At 46.9% G+C, this 11,321-nt stretch overlaps 2 protein-coding genes across 2 annotated transcripts; both read right to left on the bottom strand.

Moving 5' to 3' along the window:
• Positions 1-3,911: 3,911 nt before the first annotated feature.
• LOC146650609 (uncharacterized) lies at positions 3,912-8,454 on the bottom strand. Its single transcript, XM_085383576.1, has 3 exons — positions 8,329-8,454; positions 6,762-8,156; positions 3,912-4,080 (listed from the first exon to the last, which is right to left on the bottom strand). Exons 2-3 carry the CDS (start codon positions 8,147-8,149, stop codon positions 3,912-3,914), a joined length of 1,557 nt encoding a protein of 518 aa, XP_085239702.1. The 5' UTR covers positions 8,150-8,156; positions 8,329-8,454.
• Positions 8,455-9,685: 1,231 nt separating this feature from the next.
• On the bottom strand, positions 9,686-10,582 carry LOC146650608 (olfactory receptor 6N2-like). Its single transcript, XM_085383755.1, has one exon. It carries the CDS (start codon positions 10,580-10,582, stop codon positions 9,686-9,688), a length of 897 nt encoding a protein of 298 aa, XP_085239881.1.
• Between the last annotated feature and the right edge of the window lie 739 nt (positions 10,583-11,321).

Here is an 11,321-nt window from a genome sequence, read left to right as displayed (position 1 = left end):
GTTAGCCGCCCGGCCTCAAGCTCAGTTAGCCGCCCGGCCTCAAGCTCAGTTAGCCGCCCGGCCTCAAGCTCAGTCTCCAATTCCACCACCGCCGTCATCCCAACCATTGTTTCAGTCACCCTCAGTTCAGCCTCCTGTTCAGCAGCCACTAGCCCTGCACCCTGTGTCACTTGCTACTCCGGTACAACAAGCCCAGTCAAATCAATCTAAAAGGAACTGGGTTTCATCCGTTTGTTCTAAGCAGAGCGTCAAACCTAATGATAATGTCAACATTCCTCAAAGGCTGGCCAGTTCTGAGACTGAGATGCACTCCAGGGCCTCCCCAGAGGCTGGGTTTCAGCCCCCATCAGACTCTGGACCCCTGGAGTTTAAGAAGCCAGCTGAGGACTGCACCCGGCTGTCGCTGCCTGAGCAGGGTCAATGCTCTGCGCAGCTGCAGGCCGCTATGTGTTTGCCAGAGGCCCGTGTGCCTGCTGGTTCTGTTGCGTTCCTGCCAGAGGCCCGTGTGCCTGCTGGTTCTGTTGCGTTCCTGCCAGAGGTCTCCACACCTGCTGGTTCTGTTCTGTGTGTGCCAGGGGCTCCAGTGCCCACTGGTTCTGTGACTGTTTTTGCCGGGGGGCCGGAGGAGCCCGTCCAGCCTTCTGCCTCGTCAGCCGGGGGGCCCGAGGAGCCCGTCCAGCGTCCTGCCTCGTCAGCCGGGGGGCCCGAGGAGCCCGTCCGGCCTTCTGCCTCGTCAGCCGGAGGGCCCGAGAAGCCCGTCCAGCGCCCTGCCTCGTCAGCCGGAGGGCCCGAGGAGCCCGTCCAGCTATCAGCTGCAGTCTCATCACCAGCTGCAGTCTCATCACCAGCTGCAGTCTCATCACCGCCGTCTGGTCCGGCTCCAGCATCCTCGTCTTCATCCGCCTCGTCTGGTCCGGCTCCAGCATCACCTGCAGTGGCCTCCTCTTCAGCCTCAGCTTCCGCCTCGCCTGGTCCAGCCTCAGCTTCCGCCTCGCCTGGGGCTGCAGGGGCCACGCAGCCTTCAGGTCCCCTACTACCACCTCCACATCGTCGGTCATCTGCCAGGCCGCTTGTTGGGCATCTCCGCCACCGTGGACGCCCTCCTGGACGCCGCCACTGCCTTCCGCACGGCCGGCCTCCGGACTTGTTTCCACGCCGCCGTTGCCGCCCGCACGGTCGGCCCCCGGACTTGTTTCCACGCCGCCGTTGCCGCCCGCACGGTCGGCCCCCGGACTTGTTTCCACGCCGCCGTTGCCGCCCGCACGGTCGGCCCCCAGAACTGTTTCCACGCCGCCGTTGCCGTCCGCACGGTTGGCCCCCAGAACTGTTTCCACGCCACTGCCTACTGCGCGGCCGGCATCCGGACCTGCCCCGTTGCCATTCGCATGGTCGGCCTCCTGAACTTGACCATCTGGGCCTTTTTTGGACTCTGTCCCTCCGTCCTGGGCCCCCTCCGCCCGCCCTGGTCAGGTTGTTTTCTGTTTTGTTTTGGTCCGTTTTTTCGTTTCTGCTGGGCTGTCTGGTGCCAGCCCTTGAGGGGGGGGTACTGTCATGGTCCTGGGTCGGTGACCCAGCGCTTTTAGTTTGTTATCATTTTCTAGATGATGATTGTTTAAGTTCTGTGTTATTTTCGATCTGCCTCTAAGTCTGCGTCTGTACCTGTCTGTCTATGGTGTCTCCCCATCTGTTTGTGAATCTGTCTGTTTAGTTCAATGTCTTGTCTGGTTCCATGTATCTGAGTTTCCTGTTTTATTGTGAAGGTCCGTGTCGTATGTGAGTGTGATCAGTTTACGTTTCCCCTGTCCCGTCAGCCCAGATTCCTCCCAGCTGTGTTGCCCTCCTGTCTCTCATCCCCTGATTACTGGTGTGTGTGTATTTAAGCCCTGTGTGTTCTCCTGCCTGTTGCCGGTTCGTCTGTATTACTCAGTGTCAGTCTGTGTATCCACCGTGTCTTCTCCCTGCTGTTCATCGTCATCCTCCTCTGCTCGGTTTCATTCAGGTTTGTGCTCTGTAGTTTAGTTGTTTCCCAGTTTAGTTTAGTTCGAGCCCCGTTTGCTGTTTGTCCACATTCTTTTGTGTTCAATAAATCACCTTCACTCCTCTACGACTGCCTGCGCTTGGATCCTCATTTATTCCACACGGCTCGCCTCGGCAGCCGTGACACAGATGGCGATGGACGGTCCACACATTCTGAAAATGGCAGCTGCACACCTGGCTTTCTTTTTGGACAGAAATTCGGTAGAGAATGAGGCAAGCTGTCAGGGTCCTTTTCACTCATCCAGGCAGCTGCATCACCGGAAAGTGACCTGGAGCGCTTGCCTCTTTTTGCCGGAGGACAAGTCATCCGACTCCTTCCCCTCCCTCTGCTTCCCTCCAGAGTAGGGGCTGCTTCAGTTGAGCAGGAGACTTCAGTTCCCTCCTCTTCAACATTATCAACACTATACACAAAAGAAATTATACCATCTGTTCAATTTGTATAGCACGAGAGTTATATAATGGTGCGTAATTTGGGCAAAATTGTGTCGCGGTGCGAAATTCCTCTTTTGCACTGCAAACGTAATTTTTCCTACGTTTCTCTTCCATAAAAAACATTTTATTTCAAACAATATACATACTTGTCTTGGCAAGGGTCAATCCCTTCAACGAAGTCGGCCTCATCCTCTTCTGTTCAAACAAGCCTTTTGTTGATCTACTTATTTTATTTTTTTTACATTATTTACATTTGCTCTTTTACATTGTATATAATGTCTATTGATTTTATTGTTTATTTTAATATTTGTGTACAGCGCTTTGTGATTGCCTGTCTGCGAAAAGCGCTTAATAAATAAAGTTTACTTACTTACTTACTTACTTACTGTCGGCAGAATCAGGATCCGACAAATGGCCAGAAGCTCCGTATTCAGGAGGGGCGGTAATCAGATCCAAAGCGTCGCGCAATGTGAAGTATTTGGTGTGTCTGGATTGTTGCTGCATAATAATGTAATGGGTGGATGTGTTTGAGTGTGTAAAAAGTGTGTATTCTGTGTTTTGTACGAGTGTATGTTTCTAGAAAAAGCGACAATATACACGAGCGAGAGAAAAAACTAAATTTCCCGGGGAAAATGACGTCACTTCCTGTTGTTGTTGTACAGGTCCACGTGATAGGTCACGGTGACAACGTGACGAGACATAATCAAAGTAGGAAGTGATGTGAACAGCTGATCAGATCGATAAAGAGTCTGGTTGAGGATTATGGTTTTTTTTATTTGTTCGCTTTTTACATGATTTCTGCAAACATATTAGAGGAAGGAAACATCTCTCTGGGAAAATCTGCATGTGTGATATGTAAGTACAACTTCTCCAGTTTCATATGCAAAAAAAATTATTGCGCTAGCTTACGTGGTTGCAGTTCTACTGGGATTTAAAAATAGTTAGGCAAATCGGAGCGGGGCCGCTCTGCTCGGTTCTAAAGGGTTAACAATGGCTAACACTGAGCAGTGCTGATTTTCTAACACTGGAATATTTCTAACATTTTGAGTTATTTTCCAGTGTTAGAAAATCAGCACTGCTCAGTGTTAGCCATTGTTAATCTTCAAAACTGACTAGGTTACTTTTAAATATATAACACTGTCAAAAGTGTTAATTTAACACTCAACAGTGTTGTATTTAACACTCAGAGGTGTGGACCCATATAGACACTCTCTAGTGTTAATTTAACACTGGAGATTTTGCTGTGTAGCTGTATACTATGCTGGCCACTTGGTTATTGCGCTCCATGGATGCCCTGCCTGCCAGCCTCTTACACCCTGCTGTTATGTGCTGGATTGTTTCAGGGCATCTTTACACAGCCTGCACATGGGGTCTTGCCTGGTGTGATAGACCCAAGCCTCTATCAATCTTGTGCACAGAGCTTGTTCCTGTGATGCCATGATTCATGCCTCTTTGCTGTCTCTCATTCTAGCTTTGTCCAGCAACTGGTAGGATTTTTGGATGTCACCCACTTCCTCTATCTGCCGGTGGTACATACTGTAGAGGGGCCTATCCTTCCATGATGGTTCTTCTTCCTCCTCTTTCTTGGGTTTCTGCCACCTGAAGTATTCCCTGAGAAGGTGATTTGTCATGGCCATCTTTCTGATGTATTTGTGGATGTTTGTTGTCTCATCCTGGACTGTAGTGCTGAAACTCACTAGTCTCTGCCTCCTTCCTTCCGCTTAGCATACAGCCTCAGGGTGCTGGACTTGGGGTGAAACCCTCCATGCATGGTAAGGAGCTTCCTCGTCTTGATGTTAGTGGCTTCTATTGTCTCCTTTGGCCAGCTTCTTATCTCAGCAGGGTACCTGATCACGGTGTAGGTGTTGATAGATCTTGTTCTTAACTGTCAGATGACTCCTCAGAACTTGCCTGACCCTCTGTAGATACTTGTTGGCTGCAGCTTTCCTAGCGGGCTCTTCATGGTTCGCATTTGCCTGTGGGATTTGGCAGTTACTTTTAGCTCTCCTCAATGTTTGCAATGTTGCCTTCTAATAGTGCGATTCCCTTGCTTCTGGCTACCTTCCCTCCCTTTGTTAGAATAGAATAGAATAGAATTCAACTTTATTGTCATTGCACATGCACAGGTACAGGGCAACGAAATGCAGTTTGCATCCATCCAGAAGTGCTTTAGTGATATAGATATATTACAATATATATTAGCAATAATATAGATATGTGAGTATATTACAGAAATGGGTCTATTATGGTATGTTATAATGTACACGGTATGAAGTATGTTGTGAATATTCTATAACTATAAGTATGTACAGGCTGTAGTGAGTACAAGCTATGTACAGGCTATGAACAGGATATAAATATGAAAAACTATACAGAATATGAAATAAATAACTTTACAGAATCTGAGATATACAGAAATGGGAACTATGCAAGTTGTAAAAAGTTGTAGGATTAAAGATTTTCGAATGTACAGAATGATTATTTACACAGAGCTATACAGTAGTGCAGTTAAGATAAGTGAGTGTCATGGTCGGCTGTGTGGCAGGCAGGCAGGAGTGGTGGACCCAAAATGCAGGATTCTCAGGACACGAGGTTTAGACAGAAAATGCAGCTTTATTGCTGGAGCAGAACATCAAGATAAAATAAAACTCACAAAAGCAAACAAAACTCTAAACAGAGATGCAGGAGGACTGGAAATCCTAAACACGCAGCAAGTGAGGGTGAACAGACGTTAACGATGCGACACCGAGTAGGGGAAGACACAGACACTAAATACAAGAGGTGAACGGAGCAAAGAGGAAACAGCTGGGAGACACGGCTGACGTTGATTACACTGACGAGACAGGGAGAGCACAAAGCTGAACGCACTGACAAAGGACACAGACCTACAAAATAAGACAGGAAGCACACGCCAGACAGAGACAGACTCGTAAACAGGCATAATGACGTCATGGACAAACAGAGGGACATACGGGCAGAGAAGACCAAGCACAGGCAACCTAAACCAAACATAAGGGCAAGATAACAAAACCTAAACCAGACATAATCATCATCGTCATCAACATCATCATCAGATAACTAAAGAATCAGAATATAATTGTAATCAAAACAGTATCACCAGAGAATAACCAATCCATAATGCAAAAATAAACCAAAACATAAGAAACTCAAAATGCTGGGTCGACCCGTGTCTGAGCCCCCCGGCTGACGAGGCAGAAGGCTGGACGGGCTCCTCCGGCCCCCCGGCAAAAACAGTCACAGAACCAGTGGGCACTGGAGCCCCTGGCACACACAGAACAGAACCAGCAGGTGTGGAGACCTCTGGCAGGAACGCAACAGAACCAGCAGGCACACGGGCCTCTGGCAGGAACGCAACAGAACCAGCAGGCACACGGGCCTCTGGCAAACACATAGCGGCCTGCAGCTGCGCAGAGCATTGACCCTGCTCAGGCAGCGACAGCCGGGTGCAGTCCTCAGCTGGCTTCTTAAACTCCAGGGGTCCAGAGTCTGATGGGGGCTGAAACCCAGCCTCTGGGGAGGCCCTGGAGTGCATCTCAGTCTCAGAACTGGCCAGCCCTTTTCAGACACCGCTTCCTGTAGATGTCTTTTATGGCAGGAAGTGGTGCTCCGGCGATGCGCTGGGCAGTTTTCACGACCCTCTGCAACGCCTTCCGGTCCGAGGCAGAGCAGTTCCCATACCAGACTGTTATACAGTTGGTCAGGATGCTCTCGATGGTGCAACGATAGAAGTTCACCAGGATTTTTTTTTTTTTTTTTTTTTAACTTAAAAAAAAAAAAAAAAAAAAGTTCACCAGGATGTCTGAGGACAGGTGGTTCTTCCTCAGAGTCCTCAAGAAGAAGAGGCGCTGGTGAGCCTTCTTGACCAGCTTGGAGCAGTTGGTCGTCCAGATGAGATCCTCGGTGATGTGGACTCCCAGGAACTTGAAGCTGCTCACACGCTCCACAGCCGTCCCCTTAATGTGGATGGTGGATGTGGGTCAGCATTCCTCCTGTAGTCCACGATGAGCTCCTTGGTCTTCTCGGTGTTAAGCAGCAGGTTGTTTCTGTCGCACCACTCAGCCAGACGATCCACCTCCTCCCTGTAGGCGGCCTCATCGTTGTCACTGATGAGGCCAATCACCGTGGTGTCATCTGCAAACTTAATGATGGTGTTGGAACCATCAGCAGGTCTGCAGTCGTGGATGAAGAGGGAGTAGAGGAAAGGGCTCATCACACAGCCTTGTGGTACACCAGTGTTCATCGTGATTGTAGATGAGCATCGGTTATCCAGCCGGACATGTTGGGGGCGGTTGGTCAGGAAGTCCAGTAACCATTTGCAGATGAGGGAACTGATGCCCAGGTCTGTCAGTTTCCTGATGAGTTGTGAGGGGTGGATTGTATTGAATGCTGAACTGAAGTCTATAAACAGCATTCTGGCGTAGGTGTTGTTGTTGTCCAGGTGTGAGAGGAGAGAGTGCAGTGCGATGGAGACTGCATCCTCTGTGCTCCTGTTCTGGCGGTATGCGAATTGGTGGGGGTCCAGGGTGGGGGGGAGACAGGATTTGAAGTGTGCTAGGACCAGCTGCTCTAAGCACTTAGTGATGATGGGGGTGAGTGCTACTGGGCGGTAATCATTGAGGCAAGATGGGTTGGAGTTTTTGGGTATCGGGACGATGGAGGTGGATTTGAAGCAGGGCGGTACCACAGCGTGGGCCAAGGACAGATTGAATATGTCTGTGAGCACTCCTGCAAGCTCCCCAGAACACGCTCTGAGAACACGCCCGGGGATGCCATCAGGGCCTGCAGCCTTGTGGACATTGATCCTGCTCAGCACCGCTCCTACATCAGTGGGGGAGAGAGTCAGAGGTTGGTGGTCTGGCGTCATGTCTGCTTTGGTTGCGGTTGTGGGGTTCCCTCGCTCAAAACGAGCATAAAAGTTGTTGAGCTCGTTGAGGAAGGAGACATCAGAGGATGCGGGGGAGGGTTTGGTGGTCCTGTAGTCTGTGATGGTCTGGAGTCCTTGCCACATGCGTCGGGGGTTGGAGTTGGAGAAGTGTTCTTCTACCTTCTTTTTGTAATGGTGTTTGGCTTTTTTGATGCCCTTCTTTAGATTAGCCCTGGCTGTGCTGTAGGCGTGTGCATCTCCTGACCTAAAGGCGGTGTTGCGGGCCTTCAGGAGGAGATGAACATCCTGGTTCATCCAAGGCTTCTGGTTGGGGTACATGGTAATCCGTTTCTGGGTGGTGACACTGTCTGTGGTTTTGGAGATGTAATCCAGTACAGATGAGGCGTACTGGTCCAGGTCTGTGTGGGTGAACATATTCCAGTCTGTGTTTTTAAATCTGTCCTGGAGCACTGCGTCTGTCCCCTCTGGCCACACTTTAATTGTCCTCACAGCAGGTTTCACACGTTGGATGAGTGGTGAATACCTAGGTGTGAGGAACAGGGAGAGATGGTCCGATTGTCCAATGTGGGGGAGGGGTGTGGCTTTGTAGGCTCCAGCCAGGTTGGAATACACATGGTCTAAAGTCTTGTCTCCTCTGGTGTGGCAGGAGACATGTTGGTGGAATCTGGGGAGGACTGTCTTTAAGTTGGTGTGGTTGAAGTCGCCAGCAACAATAAAAGCAGCCTCGGGGTGTTTATTCTGGTGTTTGTTAATGGCTGCAGAAAGTTCTTTCATGGCCAACCTAGCATTAGCGTCGGGGGGTATATACACGGCAGTGAGTATGATCGAAGTGAGTTCTCTGGGGAGATAAAAAGGTCTGCATTTGACCATTAAAAACTCCGCATTAGGTGAGCAGTGACTCTCAGTAGTAGTGGAGTTCATGCACCAAGCATTGTTAATATAAATGCACAAACCTCCACCTCTGGTCTTGCCGGAGTCATCTGCTAGCCTGTCGGCTCGGTGTGTGTGGCGTCCTGCTAACTCGATAGCATTGTCCGGGCAGCTGTTGTTCAACCATGTTTTGGTGAAAAACATGACATTTGAGTCCATAATCCGTCTGTTGTTAGTGATGGAGAGCCGTATCTCATCCATTTTGTTTGCCAGAGAACGGACATTAGCAAGAAAAATACTGGGTAAACCATCCGACTACACTTCTCTAGTCTGAACAACATTCCAATGTATATCCTGATGGTGTGGATTAGTGAATCAATGACTCTTGGAATACAAGGGGTGGCTGTGGTTCAGATGGTAGAGCAGATCAGCTACTGATTGGAAGGTTGGTGGTTCGATCCTTGGCTTCCCCAGTCTGCATGTCAAATATCCTTGGGCAAGATACTAACCCCAACTTGCCCTCTGATGCGTTTATTGGGAGTGTGAATGTAGGTTAGTTTGCACTTGTGTTTAGAAGAGCTTGTACGAGTGGGTGTGAATGAGGCATGTTGTATACGGTGCTTTGAGTACTCCGAGGGAGTAGAAAAGTGCTATATAAGAATCAGTCCATTTACAGCTTGATGTCATCTTGTAGATGAGATGGCTGATTATTGCTTGAAGTTGGCCTCAAGTGTTGTACGCCACATCCCCATTGAGTTTGAGTTCTTGATGAAGGCTCTTAGCATCCAGTTGATCTGCATATGGGCATCGAGTCATGGGCCTTCTTGTATTAATCCAAGCGGTGCACAGATTAACCAATCTGGCCTTGCAGTCTGGGGTGACTACACGGTCTACCAGGAGATAGTGTTTTGTGCTTCTGGTATTCTTGCCAATTCTTTTCTGTGCCCCGCGCATGTGCCTGTTCATCTTTGCGGATATGATGCTTGATATTAAGTGGTTATTACTTCGGTAATTGCATAGAAAGTGCTACCATAATTTGAATTTGAAAAAAAAAGAATTTTTTTCTCCCTTTCATTGACATTGATATGTCAGTGACAATACTAAAGAGGGCGTTCTGCATCACTGAGAGACTGGTAGAATTTGATTTATTTTAATAAACTGTTTTTGAGCATTTACAACCAACAATAGTAAATAATAATCTCTAACCAAAAAAAAGGAAAATGTGAAATGCAGGCAAATAAGCTGTTTAGACATCAAATTTTACCAGCAACAGTTTAAGAAAATGTTTATCTTTGCTTTATGACCATCACTTATGTCATCGCTAGAATAGCAGGCATTAACATTTATATAAATGCCATGGCATAATTATCCATTATCTAACTTGCATTACAATTGCCGATGAAATCTCATACATTTGATAATAGGGCAGCAATACCAGTGTTATTTAACATGACAAAACAATATCTTGAGGTTTTTAAAAATTTCATTCATTTTGAGTCCATATATAATTGGATTTAAAAGAGGATGGAATAAAATTGACTGAAAAGTCAGTATTAAGCGAAGAGTTTTTGATAGATCAGATTCTAGTCGAACTATAATTACATCAAAAACAATAAAACAGGAAAAGTTGATTAACACCAGCAAGTGGGGTAAACATGTCTTTACAGCTTTTTTCCTCACTTCTCTGCAACTTTGGTAAGATACTCTAACAATCCTGATGTATGTAAAAAGTATGAAAAGCAAAGGTAGAAGGGCAATATTTATCAACATGACCACACCATATACAGATATTGCCACTGAGGTCACACACTGAAGCTTGTATCCTGAATTGTTACAAAAAATTCCTGTCAGAGTAAAGCTACAGAGTTTTACTTCAGAATACAACACAACTGACACTGCTGTCTCAAAAGCAGGTATAAGCCAAGCTAAAACTAGAGAGACATATATAGTTATTCTATTCATTATAACTGGATATTGCAGGGGTTTGCATATAGACACATACCTGTCATATGCCATTGCTGCCAACAGTAAAAACTCTGACCCAGCTGAGGTGTAATATAAAAATCCTTGGAAAAGACAAAGCGTATACGATATAATCTGTTTTTCAGACAAAACATCAGATAAAATCTTCGGATAGATAATCATGCTGTAAAGAACAGAGTTGATTAACAAAGCTGCAATAAAAATGTACATTGGCTCGTGAAGGTTTTTGCAAGTCCAAATAAGGCACACTATAGTCGAATTAAAGCAGAGTATCACAAAATAGAGATACCTGTATTTGTGCAATTCTGCAAACCCACCAAGAGTTAACAATGTTACATTTAATTCAACATCCATTGAATGAACAAAAATGTTATTGACCATGGAACTAGATTACATAAACTGTATTCATGAATAACAAATGAAAAGACAAGTGTTGGAGTAATATATTTCTAACATTAAACTAAGAAGGTAAGTGACTATGTGGCTTTGTTTTATCAGAAAACCTTCCATCCTCTGTGGGACTCATTAAGTTCTCCACTAACATGTAAACGACTTCAGGAAATCTAACCAGTTGTCATGATTGGTTGTGTGGCAGGCAGGCAAGCAGGAGTGGTGGACCCAAAATGCAGGACTCAGACACAGAAGTGAAAATTAAAGCGCAGCTTTATTGCTGGGAAAAACCTTGTACTAACTAAACTCACCAAAAGACCAACAAAAGTCTGAACAGAGGAACTGAGGACGGAAACACTGGAAAAGAAATACTAAACTGGAGCAGATGACTAAACACTAGAAACACTAGAAACACGGAAGCAGAACACACAGCTAGTTGAGGGTACGATGCGGCAGGGAACACAGGAAAACACAGGGCTTATATACACAGGGGAGTAATCAGGGAATGGAAAACAGGAGGGAGACACAGCTGGGAGGGTTCGTGCTAATAATACATGGGGAGCAAAGCTAGACACACTGAGATGAGGCAAAACCTTTCACAATAAAATGGGAAACAAGAAATGTCTGTGAAGGTTCTCAGTCATCCAGGTCATCGTAGTCAAAGGAGCTTGCAAAGAAAAGTGTCTTGACTTCTTTAAGTTAC

The sequence above is a fragment of the Rhamphochromis longiceps genome, linkage group LG16 (assembly GCF_057381845.1).
Source record: "Rhamphochromis longiceps isolate RC_006_pf linkage group LG16, R_longiceps_female_GT1.1, whole genome shotgun sequence".
Taxonomy (NCBI): Eukaryota; Metazoa; Chordata; class Actinopteri; order Cichliformes; family Cichlidae; genus Rhamphochromis; species Rhamphochromis longiceps.
The sequence above is the reverse complement of the archived record's forward strand: the minus strand, read 5'-3'. Positions and strand labels throughout refer to the sequence as shown.